This window comes from Bombus fervidus, chromosome 18, assembly GCF_041682495.2.
Source record: "Bombus fervidus isolate BK054 chromosome 18, iyBomFerv1, whole genome shotgun sequence".
NCBI classification, from domain to species: Eukaryota; Metazoa; Arthropoda; class Insecta; order Hymenoptera; family Apidae; genus Bombus; species Bombus fervidus.
Genome location: NC_091534.1, coordinates 3,657,023 through 3,684,138, shown reverse-complemented (window position 1 = coordinate 3,684,138; position 27,116 = coordinate 3,657,023). Strand labels below are relative to the sequence as shown.

Genomic DNA, 27,116 nt, shown 5'->3' with positions numbered 1-27,116 from the left:
TAAACATTGAATACCTATGAAATTTATTTTATAATTCAAGCAATTACAATCTTTAGGTATATTTGTAAAGGTATATTATTATCTTAGTACCACTTTGATCTTCTTTCACATGCTTGTTGTTTAATTTTGCTCTCACATTTTCATGAAATTGTACATTACGAATTTGATGAATTTTAGTTAATTGCGTTCTTAATGCTGTAGCAGTATTCACATCTTTTGTCAATCCATCTACATATTTATCGGAAAATTCTAATTGTGAGATAATATTACTCTTTTCCTTCAGATACGTACTTAATCCTCTGTCCTTTGATGATGCATTACTTGATTTTATACTTAAAGGTTTCTGTTTATAATGGAGAATAGATTTTATTTCTGTGTAACTCACCGTACTATCAAATGGAGTATCTTTGGATATCTGTAGCCGTTTACCACAAACTCCAGGTAATTTCATTAGCATATCAGATAAAAAGTGTGTAATTGTAGATTCTTTTTCTCTATTTGGAATAATTTCTAATGGACTACTTGCTAGACACATTTGAGGATATGTAAAAGCTTTAGATTTGGAAATTGAAAATTTAATTTCATAAAATAAAATTCCATCTTTATTCTTTGGTAAATAATATCCATACTAAAACGTTATACATATTTATATACAAAAATTATATTTGAAGGGAAATTGCAAGACGAATAAACATAGATATTGTCGTTTATACCATATTTTTCCAGTGTCTACGTAATTGGTCATAATCTTTGAAAGCACATTTTGCTGGAAGTTCTTTAGATACAGATAATACTTTGCCTTTTTTTGTACTACAAAAATTAGAAAATTTTATTTTAAACCAAATATACATATATATTCCATATATATTCCACTAAATGAAATAAATTAGTTACCTTGGTAACACATGTACAAATGGAAGATTATAACGAGATAAATCAACGTATCCTTTAGGGTCTGCTAAAAAATGTGATAATATAGATGGTGAAAGATAGTCTTCAAGTTTTATATATGGAATTTTAAGTATTTCTGCATGAAGTTGCAAACACATTTTCCTTTCTAGAAACTTTTTAATGTTAACATATTTCATATGATTTTAATATCAGTTATACAAAGAACAAAATTAGATTTTCCATTACCCCCTATAAGTATATCTAATTTTAATGCTCTAGTTCCTTCTATAAAGTTATAAAAATGTTTTCCTTGAACAAAATAATCATCAACTTTATTCCACAAAGGAGCTATCTTAGTTTGTATCGTATACCTAAGACAACTTTTATAAACTTCTGTAGTAACTGATCTTAATCCTCGATACTGACAGAAATAAAAACCAGTTTATCATTGAAATAATATATTTAGAGTCAATAAAGATTTGTATCGTGAATATACCACTAGTTTAAAATTTCTCAAAATTTTGTCCAATCTACCAGTTTCAGAAAATTGTTTATGCGTTATAACAAATATATATCTTTCTGTACCCATTACTGGCGAAGCAATAACGTCAGATATTAAATGAATAAGTAATCTAAAATTTTATTGTTAGTAAAATATAAAGATCATTAAGATCATTATGATAGTATTATGGAATAGAAAGTTTTTGAAAGGGCAGAATTTGCCCTTGACTTACCGGCATTTCATTGTTTGCCAATAAAAATGTGATTTTGCCGATGGATCATGAACTTCAAGAAAATCAGTTTCGCAAATTGCACAACATAGGTTACTCATTTCCGGAAATAAAGCGTACAGAACCGACTGTTCTTTTTTTTTATTCATAAGATTACAAGCATCCATTATATATAATTGCTTGCTATTCTTAATTATTTTATGTTCTTGTAGATCCAATTTATACTAACAATTTTTCAAAAACGTATTTTCGAATGAATAGCCAACATTTAAAATTCTAAAAGTTGTAGTAATATTTTAAATATGATTTTTATGAAGAAGCTTTATTCTCAATTATGTTAAAATTAAACTTGTATGTGAGACATCTAAACTTTTCATATTTAAAAGAAATTTAAAATCTTGTTAAGTAAAAAGACGACTCTTTTTCTATTACCAACATATTATCTTATTTAGCGGTTACTGAGGAGTTTATATTATATATATTGGTACGGATCACTGAACCGCTTTGTTCAATAAAGTGCGCGAAAAATTCAAGATAACTACATATTAAGATGTAAGCATAGCTTTTTTAATAGAGACTTGCTTGAAATTCTCCCTTAGAAAACAAAATATTTTTTAATAACCTTGCATGACTGAATGAAAACCTTTTAATTTATTGTGACTTTTAACGACGAAACTTAAAGTTTTCCAATAGCGTATTTCCTGTACTTTGAATTCTTATTCACTCCTTGCTATAGTACTGGCATCGAATTTTTGACCAATATATAGATGTATTTGGCATTTCAGATATGTGAACGTGATTTCAAATTTCGATTTTAAATTACTTTATTTTGAATTATATTGATATCGCTAAATATAAGGCCAGATTCATATGTAACACAACGGTTCAGTAATGTTCAATTATGTTGTATGTTCGTAACTTCAAGCCATTTGAAGTAAACGCCGCGTAATTCAAATTTCAACACTATGCATAGCGTATTCTATAACGAATAAATTAATTACTATGTACTTACATAAATAGTTTTAAGGCGGGGAATCTACTGGTTTAAAAGTTATGACTATGTAAAACTGAGCATACTTTGGCTAATTTACGACCATTTTTACACATTACTTTGACGTCATATTGCTTCTATCCATCATTCAGTTGGTCCGTACAGATGACCAATGTACTGAAATTTGTGGGAAATTACATAGTTTATACAAGTTCGCAAGTATTTACTAACATAACAGCCGGTCTCATGATACTGCTCTCATCTACTGAACTATAAACTATTTACTGAATTATAAATAGAAATCGATATAGCGAACAAATAAGTTGTAAAACACCTTGAAAATGCTCAGTTTTACAATCATAAACTTCTAACTAACAAGTTCCTTGCATTAAAACTTCGAAGTTTTATTAATATAAAAATTAGAATTGTCTTTTAATTGGCATTATTTAACGAATAGAAAACAGGATAACTAAGTATAATAAAAGAAAATGTAAGCTATGATGTTTAATTAAGTAACACTTAAAATACGAAAGAAAGTAAAAAATATACAGAAAAAATGTATTTGATTAGTTTAATATTATGTTTCTATTTACTAATTACTGTAGAAATAGTACTAAAAGTAAAATATTTTATCATTTCCTGATATATACATTTAATTTGACGGTACATACTAGCACACATTTTAATGTGTGTACGTCATTTTTAAAAAATTATAAAGCATATACATATAAGAGATAGGAATCAACTAATTTATATATGTACATAATTATATATATATATATGTGTGTGTGTGTGTGTGTTCATGTATTAAGCAAAAGTTACACGAACTACAGCTTTAATTTCTTTCCGACAAATTATACATCGATCGAAATTTGGTGAACAGTAATGGCAAGTTGCCAGATGTCCACAAGGTAGAAATGTAATAGTCGCTTCTCGTTCCGTGCAAACTTTACACAACCGAGTATCCTTCAACTTTTGATTTTTTCGCTCCAGAGCAGCTAAAATAATAAACAGTATACTGTTTAAATATAATATATAATAAAATTTATTATACGTATACGAATTTCATACAAATTAAAGAATGTATGATCTATCTGTGTTTTTATTTTTATTACTTACCAATTTCCTCAACGAGAGTCATCTCGTTTGTTTCTATTTTCTTATCGGATCCCTCATGATCCTCAACGGTACTTTCTATTGGTTTCTTAACTCCTTTTAGTCTCAAACGGCTACGTTCATATGCCGTCGGGTTTCGTACAGATATTGAAAATCGATGGTCATTAAAATCAAATGACTCTTGATGTTGTTGCTCTTGATAAGGCCAAGATCTATTTCTATTATTTCGTTTTGTCCGTAGAAATTTATCAGGATCTACTCCGATTGGTACATTATTACAATGTTCATTGCGAACAAATTTGCACTCTGGAGAATACATCTGATGAATTTGCATGGGAGTATGACCCTCTGACCAGTGACTTATCACCAATTGACATTCAAAACAACGGACTATATCCGTTTCTCCCGTATAGTACAGTCCTGCAGCTGCAAGACTGACAGGGTCAATGAAAGATACAGGCCAGTTTAGAAAACTCGCACGTCTTGCTGCTTCAAAACGAAAATCATCATAATTTTCTTGAATGCCACGCGACGTGGATGGAACCGGCGGAATTGGATGATCCGGCGGCATTTGTATTGGGAATGTTGGTGGCATTGACGACGTCGACGGCATCGGTGATGTTAAATCATCCACCCTGGCTGAAGATGCAGAGGATGTTAAATCAACCACAATTACTTGACATTCGGCTAAATCATCCGCCGAATTTGAATCAACCGACGAAGTTGAACCAACCGACGAAGTTGGATCAACCGATGGGTTGGAATCATCTGACAATGTCGAAGGAGTAGGCAGTGATTCTTCATGTTCCGAAGATTCTGAATTTTGTTCCCTCAAATATCGCGATTTCATTATAGGAATCATTTTATCCAAATAGTTACTCGAAGAGTATTGAAACCTAAAAAAAAAGAAAAAGAAAAAAAAGAAATTAAAATATCTAGTAATTGTAACAAGCCGATATTATCGAAGTAATCTCAGTTCCGTGTGTTTTAGCGCAAAAGTTAAACATTGTCTTTGAAGAATTACAGCGATTTTATTTGATATTTGAAGCGTTTAAAGGATTTTTTTCTATACAATCTACATAAATTCTTTCGCTACGATATTTTGACTTACAAATGGTAAAACGTTTTTAGTTAACTTATTTTCGAGAAATATTATACGTGTACAGTTGATCAAACAAAAATATATTACAGACAAAACTTACGAATATGAGATGTTCACGTACCGCTACAACAGCTCACCAACTCTTCAAATGGAATCTTGACAAAGATGTAATATCCTGTTCTTGTATATTTTCAGTTCAACAATATCGTATTTTTAAATTTACTAATACTGCACTATCGTACGAACGAACCATACAAACTCATCCGCTATTAGACTAATACTGAACCTTGCTGCTATTTCCTACAAATCTTATCCCTACCATCCCACTATAAGGTACTGTGCAGAGTGCGTAAGTTGTCGACCAATCAAACGTCATTGATGCTCCGCCCCTTACGTATCGTACTGTACTGTACTGTATTATCATTGGTTGAATAAGCCAGGGCCGCTAGATACAGCGAGAGAATGTATCTCTTACTTACTTTCGGAAACGATGCCGCTTTTCAATGAATTCTTATTTGCTCCGTTTTTACTTGGCAATATTAATACGTTGTTTAAAAGTAGTTAAAAAGTAAAAACTGCTATGGAATTTCCATATCGTTATGTTTCAGATTTCTCATTTTCGTCAACATTTAATCGATACATTGCTTCATCGTTCTGGTGTCCACGGTCCTATTTCAAGGATCGAAAACAACACTTTAACTAATTGTATACCTGGGTATACGTGACTACAAAGTTTAGTGGAAGGATAATTACCGTCGTAAACAGTATTGTCTAAAATCTCAAGTAATTATTCCGTGTTTAATTTTAATAAATAACACTAGAGTATACACGGCCTCGGTATTAATCACCGCGGATTATAATAAAATTATTTTTACAAATAAGTACGCAATTTGTTTAATATGTGAAACATCTCACACAGGATTTCTGCAGGAAAATTCAACCGTTTGTAACAATTTATAAATTTATTTTGAGATAAAGTTCTCTCGCCATGCGAATAATAAGACGCTGTAGCATTATGTTGTATTATATTTTATCTATCATATCATATTATATATATATATCGCAATCATATATCGTCTTTGTCACTTTTCGCAAATATCCCTTACGTTTGGCAACAATATACAATATCGACGAAGTAAAACCATTAAAATCGACGATGCCTATGTTTTGTTACACGCAATCCTGAAATTCCTAAAATGACTGATCATTCTCATTATTGAATGTCTCTAGCAGGTGTTTATATTCGTGTTCAATGTAGCGGCGTATCTACGGTATCCCTTTGCTCTCTTTTCGCTTGTTTCTTCTTTAATTTTCTTTATTTTTCTCTAGCATTTTGCATTTTGTGCGTGTTAGGCACCAAAGTTTCTTAGGGCCACAAGTGAACGTTCTAAATTTTCCATTTTTGTTCTATCTTGCTGTACGTTTCTATTTACTAAGAAAACAGCAAGTAGAATTTCAAAAGAAAAATCTTTCTATTTATAACGGTATTATAATAACGGGTGCGTTTCTTATTGCCTTTATCTCTCCTGAGAAAATTCACCTATTATTCTAAACATTCTATGTTTGTATGGAACCTTCAATAGCCTAAATGACTTTTTCTTCAATACAATCGAGTATAAGGGGCGACAGGTATACGGGCTGATAGAACAAAGGCCGCCTGCTAATCTGAGGGATATTAGTTAACTTAATCCTAAGATTTACAGCGGCTCCTCAGACTACCTGAACATACTGTTTATGATGCATCAACCTCTGGCGACCACCCTTATGTGGCTAACTACGGGGCCGTTAGGGTGTTTATTGTCAAGTATCGGTACGGCCGATTCATTAAAGGCGAGCTATGCAATTCCTCGTCTCTGCTAGGTGGAACGTTCATCCCATGTCCGTGGCTACGATCGGCGACCGGCCGTCTCCTCTAGCCCAAGCTCTTTGTCTCAAATTTCGAATAACTGTGTTTAGGTTGTTTCGTAATTGCTAAAACATTCGTGTTTTTCCGAGTGATTCCAACAGGGGGTCCCGTTGTCCTCTCATCTCCGACATATGTATATATATAAGTTCCAAAGACAATATATGATTGCGCTATATATATATGTCGGGTTAGGGTTAACACTTGGGTTTGGGGCGTGTAAAGAATCTGCGCCAGGGTCGCTCATCGTCGGTGTACAATCGATGATATCTTTTATTGTCACAAATGCAAGATAAACTACCGGTCTCGATACTCGAACGATAATGACAACGATCGTGGGGTCGATATAGCGAATCCACGGCCCACGGGATAACTGATCTACTTTACTTCAAAGTCCAAGTCGAACTCGACTTACTCCTCGTGATACAAGGATCGCTTGATTAACTCTCTACTAAGACGTAGATTATTCACTGATCGTACAAACATACTAGGTATCTAACTAATGCGACTGTAAGAAAAAGAATGACTTTCCGTCGCAACGACGCTGCAGAGGAAAACTATGGTGGGATGTGCCTAAGGGCACGAGGTCATCGGATTCGTCAAAGAAAGCCTCCGCTCGGAGGGTGAGGGAAATAGACGTTGCTGTTAATTGGTTAATCTCCATGTTGGCGGTTAGAAAAGGATGCTAGCCGCTCTCGAGAGAGGGTTCCTAGCGGGAAACGTCGTACGTGAGGAAAGCAGATCTTCCGTATCTTGCCGCAATAGGTGACAGATATACGGGCTGATATAATAAAGACTGTTTGCCAATCTAAAGGACTTTAGTTAACCAGATCCTAAGATTTGTAACGGTTCCTCAGGCTATCTGAACATAAACTGCGAATGATGCGTCGGCATCTGGCGACCATCTTACCCAAAGAATGGGGTCTGTGTGTGGCCGCTGGAATGTTTTATTGTCAAGTGCCGGTACAGCCAATTCTTTAAAGGAAAGCTATGTAACTTCGTATCTCTGTTAGGTGGAACGTTCATCCCGTGGCCGTGGCTACATTCGGCGACCGGTCGTCGCCTCGAGTCCAAGCTCATTGTCTCAAGTTTCGAATGGCTGTGTTTGGGTTATTTCGTGAATGCTATTGAGGTTTTTCCAAGTAATTCCAACGGGTGGCCCCGTTGTCCTTTCATCTCCGACATATATATATATAGCAGTGGTGTGATCCGAGCGCGGTGGTGGTCGTCTCCCCGAGAGGACAAGGAATTTATCCAAGGGCAGTTAGTCTCATTTGAAAATTCATACTGCATACATCGCGAGCCCTGACGAATAAAATCGCTAGTCTAACGAATATGGAAAAATATCAAAAGTCGAGTCGAATTTCTGTAAATCATTAACTATATCTATCACGAAACAATTTGTGACGCTTCTATTATTATTTAATTTATTGTTAAAAATAACTGTTAACACAGTTAACACACTGTTAACACAGTGTTAAATTCATTGAACCACCCCTATTATCTTAATCGAAACAAGTGGACGGATTATTTCGCGGCGTCGATTATACGAATCGTAGCGGGAATTTACGCTTCTCGCTGACCCGTTTTCCTCCCGACCGCGTCTCTCCGCGAACTGTCGTAACAAACTTGTTTTGTTTCTCTACCACATTGTTACATCGCCCTTCTATATCTTCACGAGCTTTTGTGACAACATAAAATAAACACATGACCGACCAGTTCGTTCTGTATCTTTGGACCACATTTTGATATGTACGCAACGATGCTTTTGCCCATCCAAGTTGATGTGCAATTCCGACACGATACACAGACACGCAACGGATCCGAACGCTCCATTTGCAGATTTTTTTTTTTTTTTTTTTTTTTTTCGTCGTCACATCAAAGTAATGATGCGCATGTATGCAGCGGTGATTCGCAACAATGATGCACGACGATGATACGCGGTGATACACAACAAACGGATACGCATCTCTGGAAGAAGACATTTTTATAATTTCACAAGTTTTCATTTTGCAATGAAAATAGACTTATGACCGCAAACGAATTCGGAGAAGAATGTTTCCTGCGGCGGAAACACGAATTGAAGCTCTGTATTGAAAAACGAAACTGTAGAGCACTGTGACCATGCGGAAGAAATTTCTTTATTCAAAAATATTAGAAATCAGAACTTCCAATGATTTCTATCCTGTATGATAATGTATTGATGGATGGATTTATTACACTGGATTAAACAAAAAACGATGATTATTCAACGTGAACTTAACGCAATAGTGTGTACTATAACTCTCTATTAAGGACTCTTGACTTTTGACTCTCCGGCTCCTAACATCAACGGCTGCGGTGCCGAAATATATTAATGACCGTTAACAGCTGAGGTCCATTTCTTATGAACAATATGCAAAGAAACAACTTCCAGAAACAATTTCGTAAAAAGGCTGCCCATTTTCATCGGTTCCATCGATTAGTTTGTGGAGAAACGATTAAATACAACGAAAAAGACAGGTATGACAATGATAAATATGCGGAGCATTGGAGAAAAGGATTGGTTTGAAAGGAACGATTTGACTAGTTTGCGTGATTGAAAACGAAATGAAACGAAGAATTCGTTTCAATAGAAAGATTTGACTGGTCAACGTGATTAAAAACAAAACGGATCGACCGTCAACGGGTCGTGTACCATTGCGTGCTTCCTATTCCATTGCTGAATTTTAGATTTTTGAACACGTAGTGGTCTAAACTATCGAGATAATCGATTATCTCGCGAAGCGGCGAAATTTGCCGAAGTTGACCGATGTGCAGCCGACGGTTCGAGATCGTAGATAAACAGATGCATCGCATCTTAACTAATGTTTGCGTCTAAATATGTAAATCGACGTTGCGTTACATTGTATTCGAGGAGCTAAGGAGAGAAAAGATAAGAGTAAATGCGGGGCAAAGGACAGAGAAATACGAGGAGAAAATCAGGAAAATGCAACGAGGTGAGATTAATAAAAAAATATCCGAGAGAAAAGGATTTATAAGAGGAAGAATAGAGTTTCGGTAAAGAAAGATTAGAGTATATACAAAGAATAGCATAGTAAAACAATGATGGAAAATATATGCAACAAAAAGGTGCAGGTCAGTATCATATTGAAAACAGAACATTATGGTAATCAAAGATAAAGGCAATTTAATAAAATATAAGGCTCAAGGTATAATAGTAGGTATGAAGATATATAATTACTATATACTATATTACAGGTTACTAGAGTATTTGACAGCAAGGACAAGCAAAAGTAGCCAAAAACTAATTATTAGAGCAAAATATTAGAGGAATCCAAAAAGCAATAACATACGGGTTAGAGGAGCTCATTAATTATTAATAAAGCTGATTGCGTTTTCTCCCTTTAAGCGAAGTTTTTTGTATCCAGTGTCAAGAGCTCTTTTGACAAAACGCTTTGATTCTAGTAGACTACAATTTTTCAACAATTGTATTTTCATTGCAACGACTTCTTTTACAATTATGTTGTAATATTTGTTGTATCTGAAGGAACAAAAACGTGAGGATTTTCGTGGATAATTTATGACATACGGTCACACCGACCCTGGTATGGATTACAGAATTCTAATAAGAGACAGTGAAAATAAAAGAGAGAGAGAGAACGATATTCGATGTATCCTTATCTATTTCTAATGGATATATATTTATTATTCTGATTAGGGAAGTTACATTTTGATAGGAGAAGAAAAGAGCAGAAGAACTTGTTTCGTAATCGTAGTCATAGTTCTATACACAGATCTGAAAAGTCCTGTGAAGGAAACCAATTTTAATAAATAGTAATAGGAGTTATAGGGAATATTTTACTTTTCAAAGTATAATAATAATATATATTTTTTCAAAGTACAAAAGTATAAAAGTTTCGTATCGCTTCGAAATTGATGAAAATATTTTGTTAGAGGTCTTGAAATTTCTCTATGTAGTAGACAATAGAGGCTCGCCGCATGTTAGTCATAAAGAGGTTTCCATCAAGACATACGGACAGAACAGGCAGGAAAATAAAATTACCAGCTCATTCGTCGCCTTTAGAAAACATATTTTTTCACTCGATTGTATTGAAGAAAAAGTCATTTAGTCTATTGAAGGTTCCATACAAACATAGAATGTTTAGAATAATAGGTGAATTTTCTCAAGAGAGATAAAGGCAATAAGAAACGCACCCGTTATTATAATACCGTTATAAATAGAAAGATTTTCCTTTTGAAATTCTACTTGCTGTTTTCTTAGTAAATAGAAACGTACAGCAAGATAGAACAAAAATGGAAAATTTAGAACGTTCACTTGTGGCCCTAAGAAACTTTGGTGCCTAACACGCACAAAATGCAAAATGCTAGAGAAAAATAAAGAAAATTGAAGAAGAAACAAGCGAAAAGAGAGCAAAGGGATACCGTAGATACGCCGCTACATTGAACACGAATATAAACACCTGCTAGAGACATTCAATAATGAGAATGATCAGTCATTTTAGGAATTTCAGGATTGTGTGTAACAAAACATAGGCATCGTCGATTTTAATGGTTTTACTTCGTCGATATTGTATATTGTTGCCAAACGTAAGGGATATTTGCGAAAAGTGACAAAGACGATATATGATTGCGATATATATATATAATATGATATGATAGATAAAATATAATACAACATAATGCTACAGCGTCTTATTATTCGCATGGCGAGAGAACTTTATCTCAAAATAAATTTATAAATTGTTACAAACGGTTGAATTTTCCTGCAGAAATCCTGTGTGAGATGTTTCACATATTAAACAAATTGCGTACTTATTTGTAAAAATAATTTTATTATAATCCGCGGTGATTAATACCGAGGCCGTGTATACTCTAGTGTTATTTATTAAAATTAAACACGGAATAATTACTTGAGATTTTAGACAATACTGTTTACGACGGTAATTATCCTTCCACTAAACTTTGTAGTCACGTATACCCAGGTATACAATTAGTTAAAGTGTTGTTTTCGATCCTTGAAATAGGACCGTGGACACCAGAACGATGAAGCAATGTATCGATTAAATGTTGACGAAAATGAGAAATCTGAAACATAACGATATGGAAATTCCATAGCAGTTTTTACTTTTTAACTACTTTTAAACAACGTATTAATATTGCCAAGTAAAAACGGAGCAAATAAGAATTCATTGAAAAGCGGCATCGTTTCCGAAAGTAAGTAAGAGATACATTCTCTCGCTGTATCTAGCGGCCCTGGCTTATTCAACCAATGATAATACAGTACAGTACAGTACGATACGTAAGGGGCGGAGCATCAATGACGTTTGATTGGTCGACAACTTACGCACTCTGCACAGTACCTTATAGTGGGATGGTAGGGATAAGATTTGTAGGAAATAGCAGCAAGGTTCAGTATTAGTCTAATAGCGGATGAGTTTGTATGGTTCGTTCGTACGATAGTGCAGTATTAGTAAATTTAAAAATACGATATTGTTGAACTGAAAATATACAAGAACAGGATATTACATCTTTGTCAAGATTCCATTTGAAGAGTTGGTGAGCTGTTGTAGCGGTACGTGAACATCTCATATTCGTAAGTTTTGTCTGTAATATATTTTTGTTTGATCAACTGTACACGTATAATATTTCTCGAAAATAAGTTAACTAAAAACGTTTTACCATTTGTAAGTCAAAATATCGTAGCGAAAGAATTTATGTAGATTGTATAGAAAAAAATCCTTTAAACGCTTCAAATATCAAATAAAATCGCTGTAATTCTTCAAAGACAATGTTTAACTTTTGCGCTAAAACACACGGAACTGAGATTACTTCGATAATATCGGCTTGTTACAATTACTAGATATTTTAATTTCTTTTTTTTCTTTTTCTTTTTTTCTAGGTTTCAATACTCTTCGAGTAACTATTTGGATAAAATGATTCCTATAATGAAATCGCGATATTTGAGGGAACAAAATTCAGAATCTTCGGAACATGAAGAATCACTGCCTACTCCTTCGACATTGTCAGATGATTCCAACCCATCGGTTGATCCAACTTCGTCGGTTGGTTCAACTTCGTCGGTTGATTCAAATTCGGCGGATGATTTAGCCGAATGTCAAGTAATTGTGGTTGATTTAACATCCTCTGCATCTTCAGCCAGGGTGGATGATTTAACATCACCGATGCCGTCGACGTCGTCAATGCCACCAACATTCCCAATACAAATGCCGCCGGATCATCCAATTCCGCCGGTTCCATCCACGTCGCGTGGCATTCAAGAAAATTATGATGATTTTCGTTTTGAAGCAGCAAGACGTGCGAGTTTTCTAAACTGGCCTGTATCTTTCATTGACCCTGTCAGTCTTGCAGCTGCAGGACTGTACTATACGGGAGAAACGGATATAGTCCGTTGTTTTGAATGTCAATTGGTGATAAGTCACTGGTCAGAGGGTCATACTCCCATGCAAATTCATCAGATGTATTCTCCAGAGTGCAAATTTGTTCGCAATGAACATTGTAATAATGTACCAATCGGAGTAGATCCTGATAAATTTCTACGGACAAAACGAAATAATAGAAATAGATCTTGGCCTTATCAAGAGCAACAACATCAAGAGTCATTTGATTTTAATGACCATCGATTTTCAATATCTGTACGAAACCCGACGGCATATGAACGTAGCCGTTTGAGACTAAAAGGAGTTAAGAAACCAATAGAAAGTACCGTTGAGGATCATGAGGGATCCGATAAGAAAATAGAAACAAACGAGATGACTCTCGTTGAGGAAATTGGTAAGTAATAAAAATAAAAACACAGATAGATCATACATTCTTTAATTTGTATGAAATTCGTATACGTATAATAAATTTTATTATATATTATATTTAAACAGTATACTGTTTATTATTTTAGCTGCTCTGGAGCGAAAAAATCAAAAGTTGAAGGATACTCGGTTGTGTAAAGTTTGCACGGAACGAGAAGCGACTATTACATTTCTACCTTGTGGACATCTGGCAACTTGCCATTACTGTTCACCAAATTTCGATCAATGTATAATTTGTCGGAAAGAAATTAAAGCTGTAGTTCGTGTAACTTTTGCTTAATACATGAACACACACACACACACACACATATATATATATATAATTATGTACATATATAAATTAGTTGATTCCTATCTCTTATATGTATATGCTTTATAATTTTTTAAAAATGACGTACACACATTAAAATGTGTGCTAGTATGTACCGTCAAATTAAATGTATATATCAGGAAATGATAAAATATTTTACTTTTAGTACTATTTCTACAGTAATTAGTAAATAGAAACATAATATTAAACTAATCAAATACATTTTTTCTGTATATTTTTTACTTTCTTTCGTATTTTAAGTGTTACTTAATTAAACATTAATTTGAATTATGTATCTTATCTTATCTGAATAAAGTTAACTTTTTTCGCATCTAACTAATTGTTCTTTATTTTATTCCCCTCATTGTTAGTAAAATGAAACTGTATTATATATATAAATTTCAAACCATAAAAATCATAGCTTACATTTTCTTTTATTATACTTAGTTATCCTGTTTTCTATTCGTTAAATAATGCCAATTAAAAGACAATTCTAATTTTTATATTAATAAAACTTCGAAGTTTTAATGCAAGGAACTTGTTAGTTAGAAGTTTATGATTGTAAAACTGAGCATTTTCAAGGTGTTTTACAACTTATTTGTTCGCTATATCGATTTCTATTTATAATTCAGTAAATAGTTTATAGTTCAGTAGATGAGAGCAGTATCATGAGACCGGCTGTTATGTTAGTAAATACTTGCGAACTTGTATAAACTATGTAATTTCCCACAAATTTCAGTACATTGGTCATCTGTACGGACCAACTGAATGATGGATAGAAGCAATATGACGTCAAAGTAATGTGTAAAAATGGTCGTAAATTAGCCAAAGTATGCTCAGTTTTACATAGTCATAACTTTTAAACCAGTAGATTCCCCGCCTTAAAACTATTTATGTAAGTACATAGTAATTAATTTATTCGTTATAGAATACGCTATGCATAGTGTTGAAATTTGAATTACGCGGCGTTTACTTCAAATGGCTTGAAGTTACGAACATACAACATAATTGAACATTACTGAACCGTTGTGTTACATATGAATCTGGCCTTATATTTAGCGATATCAATATAATTCAAAATAAAGTAATTTAAAATCGAAATTTGAAATCACGTTCACATATCTGAAATGCCAAATACATCTATATATTGGTCAAAAATTCGATGCCAGTACTATAGCAAGGAGTGAATAAGAATTCAAAGTACAGGAAATACGCTATTGGAAAACTTTAAGTTTCGTCGTTAAAAGTCACAATAAATTAAAAGGTTTTCATTCAGTCATGCAAGGTTATTAAAAAATATTTTGTTTTCTAAGGGAGAATTTCAAGCAAGTCTCTATTAAAAAAGCTATGCTTACATCTTAATATGTAGTTATCTTGAATTTTTCGCGCACTTTATTGAACAAAGCGGTTCAGTGATCCGTACCAATATATATAATATAAACTCCTCAGTAACCGCTAAATAAGATAATATGTTGGTAATAGAAAAAGAGTCGTCTTTTTACTTAACAAGATTTTAAATTTCTTTTAAATATGAAAAGTTTAGATGTCTCACATACAAGTTTAATTTTAACATAATTGAGAATAAAGCTTCTTCATAAAAATCATATTTAAAATATTACTACAACTTTTAGAATTTTAAATGTTGGCTATTCATTCGAAAATACGTTTTTGAAAAATTGTTAGTATAAATTGGATCTACAAGAACATAAAATAATTAAGAATAGCAAGCAATTATATATAATGGATGCTTGTAATCTTATGAATAAAAAAAAAGAACAGTCGGTTCTGTACGCTTTATTTCCGGAAATGAGTAACCTATGTTGTGCAATTTGCGAAACTGATTTTCTTGAAGTTCATGATCCATCGGCAAAATCACATTTTTATTGGCAAACAATGAAATGCCGGTAAGTCAAGGGCAAATTCTGCCCTTTCAAAAACTTTCTATTCCATAATACTATCATAATGATCTTAATGATCTTTATATTTTACTAACAATAAAATTTTAGATTACTTATTCATTTAATATCTGACGTTATTGCTTCGCCAGTAATGGGTACAGAAAGATATATATTTGTTATAACGCATAAACAATTTTCTGAAACTGGTAGATTGGACAAAATTTTGAGAAATTTTAAACTAGTGGTATATTCACGATACAAATCTTTATTGACTCTAAATATATTATTTCAATGATAAACTGGTTTTTATTTCTGTCAGTATCGAGGATTAAGATCAGTTACTACAGAAGTTTATAAAAGTTGTCTTAGGTATACGATACAAACTAAGATAGCTCCTTTGTGGAATAAAGTTGATGATTATTTTGTTCAAGGAAAACATTTTTATAACTTTATAGAAGGAACTAGAGCATTAAAATTAGATATACTTATAGGGGGTAATGGAAAATCTAATTTTGTTCTTTGTATAACTGATATTAAAATCATATGAAATATGTTAACATTAAAAAGTTTCTAGAAAGGAAAATGTGTTTGCAACTTCATGCAGAAATACTTAAAATTCCATATATAAAACTTGAAGACTATCTTTCACCATCTATATTATCACATTTTTTAGCAGACCCTAAAGGATACGTTGATTTATCTCGTTATAATCTTCCATTTGTACATGTGTTACCAAGGTAACTAATTTATTTCATTTAGTGGAATATATATGGAATATATATGTATATTTGGTTTAAAATAAAATTTTCTAATTTTTGTAGTACAAAAAAAGGCAAAGTATTATCTGTATCTAAAGAACTTCCAGCAAAATGTGCTTTCAAAGATTATGACCAATTACGTAGACACTGGAAAAATATGGTATAAACGACAATATCTATGTTTATTCGTCTTGCAATTTCCCTTCAAATATAATTTTTGTATATAAATATGTATAACGTTTTAGTATGGATATTATTTACCAAAGAATAAAGATGGAATTTTATTTTATGAAATTAAATTTTCAATTTCCAAATCTAAAGCTTTTACATATCCTCAAATGTGTCTAGCAAGTAGTCCATTAGAAATTATTCCAAATAGAGAAAAAGAATCTACAATTACACACTTTTTATCTGATATGCTAATGAAATTACCTGGAGTTTGTGGTAAACGGCTACAGATATCCAAAGATACTCCATTTGATAGTACGGTGAGTTACACAGAAATAAAATCTATTCTCCATTATAAACAGAAACCTTTAAGTATAAAATCAAGTAATGCATCATCAAAGGACAGAGGATTAAGTACGTATCTGAAGGAAAAGAGTAATATTATCTCACAATTAGAATTTTCCGATAAATATGTAGATGGATTGACAAAAGATGTGAATACTGCTACAGCATTAAGAACGCAATTAACTAAAATTCATCAAATTCGTAATGTACAATTTCATGAAAATGTGAGAGCAAAATTAAACAACAAGCATGTGAAAGAAGATCAAAGTGGTACTAAGATAATAATATACCTTTACAAATATACCTAAAGATTGTAATTGCTTGAATTATAAAATAAATTTCATAGGTATTCAATGTTTAAATGCTATGCAAAATTCATTTGTACATTATGTGGAAAATAATTTTATCACAGATAATGCATCAAGATACCCAAATTTTACTGTATCAAAGGAAAGAACAATTTCTACGTACTTTAAAATTCAAAAGATGAATTCTTATGCCAAGGCAAAAGTGATATCTTCTTCTACATTTTCTTTCTAAGATATATTTTATCTTTCATTGTTTATGCTTCGCTTATAAACTTTTCTATTTAAAAATAGCTACCGGAAGAAAAAGATCAAAGACAAAAACATTTGACGCTAAAGGAGAAACTATCAAAAGCTAAATCTGATAAAGGTAGCAGCTCATATTTATCAGTATACACATATTTATGTTTCTAAATTCAGTATGATTAAGTTAAAGTTGCATATAATTATTCTCTAATTTATTAAATAGGATCAAAACAATATCGCGGAGACAATGGCAAAAATAAATCAGTTGGATCAAATGAAGGATAGTGAATTGAACGATTGTCTAAATGTGCGTTCAATTCCGCATGATCCTAAAGCAAACAAAATGTGTACTTATTAATAAAGTATTATCACACATTGAGAATACAACAATTTTACAGCCATTTCGTATGTAAATGTATGTGAATGTATCTTTGTAAGCAAAAATTGAAATGTATCATATGTGTTCTTAACTGTACTAAGTTAGTATAAGAAATAATACTTAATTAATAATTTTAAATTTATACATTAAATCAGCTTTAGCTTTTATAACAAATAAAATAATAATAAATAATTAGAATTAGACATAATTAAGAAAAGGTAATAAATTCTTTTTGTGTCGCTGATATTTTTATGATCTGTTTATCACTTTTAATATAGCTTTTCTGTCAGCTTCATATTTCAATTAAATCAATTTCAATTAAATCTTCATTAGTTTTAAGTCATAAACAAATCAATCTCAAACTAAAATACATACATACATACATATATATGTATATATATATTGTTCAAGAAATATAGGCACGTATTGACCTAATCCGTAATGTTTTAGTAAAGCAAACGTTTTTGCTTCTTCTGAATTGAGAATTAATGCTCTTGGAGGTATCCTGTAACGTGATGGCGTTGGTGTACCTTCCCCAAATACATTTTTATCATTCGTAGTTGCAGGAACATTTTGTTGGCGCAATGGACTAAATTCAAGCACGTATTCAAGACTAGTATCAAGATCTTCTTTGTCTTTACGTTAATATTTAAATCTTGTGGCCCAATGGACTGTAATCTTTGCAAACGATGCAGTTAAATTGAAATATCCCAGTTATCTTGCATATGTTTCTATTGAGAATTGCTAGCAGTGATGGTAATGATCTCCTCTGTTTCTTGGATCTTAGCTTTCGCATTCTCTATCTTGTCAGAAGCTTCAACTTCAAGAGTAATAGTTTTCCCTGTTAAGGTCTCAACGAAGATCTGCATGTTGCTAGATCTGGGGGACTGTAGGAAAAGATAAAAAGATTATATTAATGTATGATATGGTGAAAAAATGTGCAGTGGTAGTAAATCCAAAAATAAACATTTTTTAAGCAATAGCTATAAATTTTTAAAATTTTTAATTTATAAAAACATCATTATAATCAGCTGAAATTTTGTTAAAAAGAAATGATGGCGTCACAGAGTATCGGTTACTTGAAAACTTATCCAATACATTTTTACATAAATATGGAAGAAACAGCTGTTATATTTAGATTCCTTGAAATAATTTATAGAACAGGGTAGATATCTGCAACACAAGTCAATTTAAATTTGTTTGATAAGCAAATATGGGTAATTCACAGTAAAGAATGTCAAATAATGTACAACATTAACAGAGAAAGTTATTATATAGAAATATTATATTATTGTTGCATAGAAAATCATTGAAAAATGTTCAGAGTAATCCTTTTATATCAATTTATAATAAACCTTTGAATTTTCCCATATACGACTCTTTCAATCGCAAGTGGTTTCCTTGGATGTTATCGTTTTTCAGATGCTGTTTTAAGCTGTTATTACATTGGTTTTGCTTTTGATATTTAATTGATTCATACAGATTAATTAGTTTTGTATGCTGTGTATTTCACCACCTTGCACAGCCATTTACGACACATTGGATACGCAGATAAAAAAGAACGCGACGGACGGGGGAAAACAGAAGAGAATCGCAAGCAGTTGTACCAAACCTGGATGTAGGAACTAGCGATGATATCAACATGACATTTATCTCAGCAGAAACCAGTTTGGATTTCCAGCTCAGATTCTCTGGTGCCTAAGACGCATAAAATGCAAAATGCTGGAGAAAAATAAAGAAAATTAAAGAAGAAACAAGCGAAATGAGAGCAAAGGGATACCGTAGATACGCCGCTACATTGAACACGAATATAAACACTAGACATTCAATAATGAGAATGATCACTCATTTTAGCAATTTCAAGATTGTTAGTAACAAAACATAGGCATAAAATCGTCGATTTTAATGGTTTTACTTTGTCGATACTTTTTTTCGCATTTGTCAAACGAGAACGTTTCTTTCAATATTTTTCAAGATTTAATTGCTTTTCAAGCTAAGTGTATTGCTTGAAGTAATAGCTTCAATCTTCGTTTTTACTATCATCTAGTGCATACGCAATTAACAATTTTAGTGCCAAACTAAATATATGGTATATTGTTGGCAAACGTTAGGAACATTTGCGAAAAGTGACAAGTGATGTGATATGATAGATAAAATGTAATATAACATAATGCTACGGCGTCTTATTATTCGCATCGCGAGAGAACTTTGCGCGCAAGTAAATCTGATAAAGACAGCAGCTCATCTTTATCCAGTATATACATATTTATGTTTCTAAAATCTGTGTGATTAAGTTAAAATTATAAGTGACGACCATCCATACAAGTGACGACCATCCGTCGAATGTGAAGTAAAATCAGAATAAAACAAGTGCTTCTAAACTTAATAGTGAACAATCAGACTCTTCTAATCTCCAATCCGAATCATAGCCGCTCGACTAGTTATCTCAAATTGAATTAACTAGCTCGAAAATGGCCCAAACATCGGGAACTAGCTCACTCGAACAAAGCTATAACCGCTTTATTCTCCCTCCTCCGTGGCAAAAGGGCAAACTGTCCCACGTTCCAAACAATACAAACGACAACAAAAAACCTTGAACCTTTCTCATCTCTGGAAGTTATAGAATTAATCCGTCGTCTAAACTCCAGGAAAGCATCGGGACATGATCAGATAAGTAACAAAGCTATCAAGGAGCTTCTCATAAAAGGGATTGCTGTCATTACCTCTATTTTTAATGCAATTCGTCGCCTTGAATACTATCCTAATCTTGAAAAATATCATTAATTACTCTTATCCCTAAACTTGGAAAACCTCACAATCTGTTTACCAAAAGGCATCACTGCTTTCCCCACGCCGTAGCAAGATTCTTTAAACGAAGTCTACTCTTTATTCTTCTTCCCATTCGCGACCAGACGCGCGCAACCGCGAAGTTAAGACACGACTCTGCGACTACAAAGCATATGGAACACATACATATATATATACGTGCTACGATCGCGTGCGAAATAGCCGTGCGCGACCGAACGTCGACGATAGAACATCAGGAATCCTTACTGAAGATTTTTTATTTATTTATTTACTTATTTAATGTATAGCACTATTAACTTATAATAATAATAATAATAATATATACGTATAATATTGTATGCAATATATAACGGTATATAGAATGAAACTGTAGAAACGTTACCTACCCTCGGATTTCTATGATTTTGCAGATATGTTGCAGAAATATTTTGAACAACTTTTACCTATTTGCTATACTGTATATAAAGAGTGAACTTGTTTAATTTTCAATATATTGGTAAGAAACTACCGGCTCGATTATACTGTATTTCTGCTTATAGTTGTTCATCTGCGACAGCGGCGTATGCGTCGGTCTGGTTGCCAGTCGTCGGTCACTTACCTTTTATGCATTAACAATTATTTAATTAATTAATATTTGAACCCAATACATTGATGATATTCACTTTTAATTGAGTTATAAGTTACCAGTTATAACAGACTCTTGCAGCCTCGCATGTGTACGTTGTGCACGAAGCCTCTAACCCGCCCGACCCTCGTTTCCAAAGAGAAAATAAGTGACCGGCAATCGGTAACCAAACTAACGCATACGCTGTCACAGTTGCACAACTGCAGATGCAGAATTCACTGTATTGCTATCGGTAGTTTTTCGCGAATATCCCAGAAAATAAGCGAATTCACTTCTTATATAGGAAAAGGTTATTTGAAATATCGATTTCTACAACATATTCGAAAATATCGAAATCGAAGAGTAGTTAACGTTTCTACAGTTCCACATACCAAATCGTATTCTCTTCAACGCTATTCAATTTTTATGCGAAAGATTTTTCCATAAAGTAAATCATTTTGTAATGATGTTTGAAATGATAAAGTTAGATGCTTCATTCTATTTAGCGTAGATTATCATATATTCAAAGGAATAGCTTTCTGTTTGTTCATTAATATGGCATTACTTAGTTTTTATCTAACTGGGAAATGTAAACATTTTCTAATGTAATTTCAATATGAGAGCCAATGGAACTTTAAGATCATATTCCGAAAGAACGATTCATTTGCGACCCATGGTTCCTTGCAGATATTACGCGATTCATTAGATATCCATTACACGATGCAGTACAAAAAGTTTGGCTTTGAAATTCTATTATACGGTATCTTTCATTAATAAATCTCCATCGATCTGAAGGTGTAGGATCATCTACCAAAGTCATGAGATATAATTCCTGAATACCGTGAACAACCAATAGCCTATAACCAAATTGCACAACATTTAATAATGTTTCTTTAATGCAATATAATTGTAATATCTTCTTACTCTTTTCCTTTCCTATACTCTGTTGCTTTTGACGACATATCTTTCGTTTGTCAATTTATAACCTTAAACGAAGATAATTAAAATTAAGAATTATAATGATTTATAATGAATTATACAAAAACATGGCACGAAAATCAACGTAATCACACCGTACATGTACATGTATTTATAATAACGACAACGGTAAAAATTCAGGACGTCGAAAAACTGGGAATGCCATTGGGTTTCACTTTTGGAGGAAGAAATTTCCACAATGTGTCACTGGGTCAAGATCAAGAACCCATAGCGGAAGAAGCCATAGAACTTTCGGCGATCCAAGGCCACTGGGTAACTTTGCGAAATGTTCATTTGGTGAGGAAATTGTTGCCTACATTAGAAAAAAAGATGGAACAATGCTCGGAGAATCCACATGATGATTATCGATTGTTCATTAGTGCGGAACCCAGTCCTGATCCTCCTGAATCAATAATACCTCAGGTAATAAACAATTGTGTAATTTGAAAAAGCAAAAGAAAATATCCAGTTTTAATTAACCTAACCTATGTACTAATTATATACCTTAACCCTCCGTCGGTAATATGGTATTTCACAAATGTCGGTATTCCAGTAACGCGGTCGGCATTACTTGTTTTTCAGTAACTTGCCTAATTTCTTACTGTTTTTGCTTTAAGAAAATCTAAGAAAATTCTGAGGTATCTATTATAGTCTCTAATTTACTATATAATTGATACTTTAGCCAATAAGTAGATAATATCGATAAAGTATTTATTAAATACATAAACAAGAAAATTATGTAAATATTTCTCCCTTTCTCTCTCTATCTCTTCCTTTCTCACTATCCCCCTCTGCTTGCTAAAGAATATGAATGTTAAATTATAATATATATCATAATTGTCTGTATACCAATGTATAATTTATAGGTAATTAAAAAAAAAAGATAAAAATTCTGGCTACAAAGATATTGGGTTTATGCTGGGGTATAAAACATATATATTTAATCTTAAATATATGAAAACATTATACATATAACATTAACAAATTACTTTTATTAAAAATTTTATAAATTACAAAATATGTGAAATGAACTATATATTTATTATAATTATATCAATCAGATTGATCAATTTTTAAATTTTGTCTTTCTTTAAATCTTTTACTATTCGGCTATTCTTATATATATATATATATATATGTCGGAGTAGAGTTGTTTGACTTTTGATTATGGGCGTGTAAAGAATCTTCGCCTGGATTGTTCATTGTAGTTTCACAATCAAGATAACGTTTATTAACACAAATACAGAAGAAATAAGTTTGAACAGTAACAATGGTAACTAGACGCTGATGGCAATGACCTTAGATTCGATATAGCGAATCCACGGTCCACGGGCTCACTCTTTATTTAACTCAGAATAGAATTTCTATGCACAAAAGTATCGCTCGCTATGACGCTCTTTATATTGCTCTCTAGACGATGTGTCACTCACCAAGGAGATCACAAGAATCACTGAGTAATGGAAACTTTCTTCTCCTTACGATTGCGTTAGCTTTGTTTAACGTTGGCCTGGGATACCAACAAACTGCTACCGTTGCTAGGCAGACTCGCATAACTGCGACATTGCTCTTGCCCAGGGTTTGATTGTTAATACAACGTGTGTCTCATAATATTGGTACTTTTCTGTTAGGTGGAACGTTCATCCCGTAACCGCGGTTACGCTCGGCGACCGGTTGTCGCCTCGAGCCTAAGCTCATTGTCTCAAGTTTCGAATGACTGTGTCTGGGTTATTTCGTGAATGCTATTGAGGCTTTTCCAAGCAATTCCAACGGGTGACCCCGTTGTCCTTTCATCTCCGACATATATATTAATTAAGTAAGATCGTGAATCAGCTTTGAAGCATGACATGAAATGAAAAATACCAAAGATATAAATCACAATAGTTAACAATCTGACTATCTAACCCTTTGCGGACTTTTTTTTTTATCGTGGGGAATTCCTCATGGACACTCGGCGCTGCGTAGCAACGACCGTGTAGTGTCGGACTCTTACCGACTAAAATCCCACGGTGGTCATCCCGACGTTCAGAGGTGCACCCGGGGTCTCTTGCGAATCACTACCGAGTGCAACCTCGTCGTCTATCTCCCTGCCGTTGTAGTTGTCTAGGGAGGCGTCCCGGCTTGAGTTGGAAAGCTAAGGGGAACCACTCCTCCTAGCGCCACGTCCCCTAATCTGACGCACCCGGGGCAGCGACGGTGGCGCCGCGCCCCTGCGTCGTACGTAGCCCCTGCGACGTTGATGCGACGATCTACTGGCATCGGCTCTTCTCTTCCGGTCTCTCTCTGCCCGCTCCTTTCTCTGCATAACCTCCTCGCAGTAGGTGCGGACAGCGTTAAACTCCCGGGGCCCTCGGAGCATGGCCTCAACGACCGCTTCCGGAGCCAACCTCTCGCCGATGTCGAGCTGCAGGACGCGCCGCGGTTTCGCCCACGCTGGACAGAACTCCAGCGTGTGCTGTGCCGTGTCCTCCTCTTCCCCGCAGTGGTGACAGATGGACGTCACCTCCCGCCCGATCTTCAGCAGGTACTCACCGAAGACCCCGTGTCCGGTGAGCATCTGTGTCTTCCTGAAGGTGAGCGGAACCCCGCCTTGATCTCTCCAAGCCTCCCAATTGGGAAGCACGGCGCGGACGGCTCGGTGTGGCCGCCTGGCGTCCTCCTCCATCAGCTGGGAGCGCCACCGCTCCCAGATCTCCAGCTTTGCCTCTTCCCGGACGTTCGAGGCCGAGAGGCCGTCCAGCGACAGCGTCGCCGTCGAAGGCGGTGCCCTCAGGTGTTCATACACCCGACAGAGCTCAAGGGCCCGCAGCTCAAACGGTGGGGACGCCGCCAGCACTGTCGCCGACTCGTAGGATATTGTTCGATATCCTCTGGCTATTCGGATAGCGTTCGTCCTTTGCAGACTCCTCACCAGGGTACGACTGCGGCGGTTGGCCATCAGATCTTGAGCCCACACCGGTGCCCCATAGAGGACCCGGGACCGGATCACTCCCTCGTAGAGTCGGCGGACTCCCGACCCTGCTCCGCCTATATTCGGAAGAAGGCCGCACAAGGCGTTGGCTGCGGCCGTCACCCTCGGGACCAGGAGCTCGAAATGTGGTCCGAACGTCCACCGACTGTCGATGGTGAGGCCCAGGTACCTCATACGACACTTCACCGGCACCGCTTCGCCATTTATGGCCACGGACAAACCATCGGGAGGGGATCCCCTGCGGCGGCGGTCGAAGAACCATAGGGCCTCCGACTTGGCCGGCGACACGCTCAATCCCAGTCGCTGAATAGCGTGCACCGCGCATGCCACAGCGTCTTCCGTGAGAATCATGGCCTCACTCCACCACCGTCCCCCGGCTAGCACCAAGGTATCGTCGGCGTAACAAACCAAGCCCGTGCCCGGGGGCATCGGGCATCGAAGGACGGAGTCGTAGGCCGTGATCCACAAGATCGGTCCTAGCACCGAACCCTGCGGGACGCCGCGCTCCACACGTCTTCTCTCTTCCCCGTTCCTCCCAGTGAAGGTGATCCACCAATCGTTCAGGTAGGCTCCGATGACCTCAACCAGGTACGCCGGCACCTCGAAGTGTCGCAGAGCCTCCATTATCCTCGCCCAGGGGATAGAGTTGAAGGCGTTGCTGACGTCCAGGGAGACCGCTACCGCCGTTCCGTAGCGGGAAACCATGTCCTCCGCCATGCTCCTCACCCGCTTCACAGCATCCACCGTGGAGCGACCCCGGCGAAAGCCGTACTGACTGTCGTGCCATCCGGGAACCCGCCCCGAGATATGGGCCTCCAGACGGGCGGCGATCACCCTCTCGAGGAGCTTCCCGATCTCGTCCAGCAGGCATATCGGCCTGTACGCCGACGGCGATTCCGGCGGACGATCCTCCTTTCGCAGCAGGACCAATCTCGCCGTCCGCCACATCCGCGGGTAGATGCCCTCCCTCAGGCATCGGGTAAACAGATGCCGCACGCGAGGGGCCACCACCACCATCGTCACCGCCCAGACTCGGCCCGGAACTCCGTCCGGACCCGGTGTCACGTCCCGGGACGCCATCTTCTTAGTCGCCGCGAGAAGCTCCTCCTGAGTGACCTGCAGCTCCTCGCTCCGCTCCGTCGACGTCGTCGCCGCCGTTGCTGTTGACGACGTCTCGCCCCCGCCGGAGTAGCGGGACGATCCCGACCGCCCCGCGTCGCTGTCCTGATGCGGAAACAGCGTCCTGATGACCTTGGCCAGCAGTACCGGATCCATGTTGGCGGTCAGCGGGGGGGGGGCGGGTCGTAACTTCCTCGTTACCACCTTGTACGGCCGCCCCCACGGGACTGACTCAACCGCCTCGATCAGCTCCTTCCAAGACCGAGCCTTCACGATCTTGATCTCCCGCTGCAGAGTCCGTCTCGCCTCTCTGTAGACCCCGTAGCAGCGGGAGATCTCCTCCTCGTCGCGCGTCCTTCTACGGCGACGGGCCCGCAGAAATCTTCTGCGTGCCCGCACGCAGCTCGCCCGCAACTCCGCGATCTCCGGCGTCCACCAGTGAACGCAGCGGTTGCGTCCACCGCCCGGGACGGAGCGCGGCATCGAGGCGTCGCAAAGTGTTGAATCTATGAAAACATTCAGTGGGAACTAAACATAAGCATATGTATTTACATGCAGGACAGTCGTGTAAAATAAATATTTCTTTTTTGCAATAAATCCTTTTGCAAATATATATCCGACATATTTTAGTATAAAATAGTACTTAATTGTTGGATACTTAGAGTTGTT

The 27,116-nt window shown here is 35.8% G+C and overlaps 2 protein-coding genes across 2 annotated transcripts; one reads left to right on the top strand and one right to left on the bottom strand.

Moving 5' to 3' along the window:
- Positions 1–707: 707 nt before the first annotated feature.
- Positions 708–1,876, bottom strand: LOC139996457 (uncharacterized protein C18orf63-like). The gene is made up of 5 exons (XM_072020829.2): positions 1,626–1,876; positions 1,388–1,523; positions 1,138–1,312; positions 895–1,057; positions 708–810 (listed from the first exon to the last, which is right to left on the bottom strand). The coding sequence occupies exons 1-5, from the start codon at positions 1,787–1,789 to the stop codon at positions 708–710; spliced, it is 741 nt and encodes a 246-aa protein (XP_071876930.1). The 5' UTR covers positions 1,790–1,876.
- A 13,648-nt stretch (positions 1,877–15,524) lies between these two features.
- Positions 15,525–16,693, top strand: LOC139996464 (uncharacterized protein C18orf63-like). The gene is made up of 5 exons (XM_072020836.2): positions 15,525–15,775; positions 15,878–16,013; positions 16,089–16,263; positions 16,344–16,506; positions 16,591–16,693. The coding sequence occupies exons 1-5, from the start codon at positions 15,612–15,614 to the stop codon at positions 16,691–16,693; spliced, it is 741 nt and encodes a 246-aa protein (XP_071876937.1). The 5' UTR covers positions 15,525–15,611.
- Positions 16,694–27,116: the final 10,423 nt, after the last annotated feature.

Coding starts and splice junctions, on each gene's coding strand:
- LOC139996457 (XM_072020829.2), bottom strand. CDS start 1,789: ATGGATGCTTGTAATCTTATGAATAAAAAAAAAGAACAGTCGGTTCTG. Junction 1,313..1,387: donor TGAGAAATTTTAAACTAGTG/GTATATTCACGA, acceptor TATTTCTGTCAG/TATCGAGGATTAAGATCAGT. Junction 811..894: donor TTTGTACATGTGTTACCAAG/GTAACTAATTTA, acceptor TAATTTTTGTAG/TACAAAAAAAGGCAAAGTAT.
- LOC139996464 (XM_072020836.2), top strand. CDS start 15,612: ATGGATGCTTGTAATCTTATGAATAAAAAAAAAGAACAGTCGGTTCTG. Junction 16,264..16,343: donor ATTAGATATACTTATAGGGG/GTAATGGAAAAT, acceptor AAAAGTTTCTAG/AAAGGAAAATGTGTTTGCAA. Junction 16,507..16,590: donor TTTGTACATGTGTTACCAAG/GTAACTAATTTA, acceptor TAATTTTTGTAG/TACAAAAAAAGGCAAAGTAT.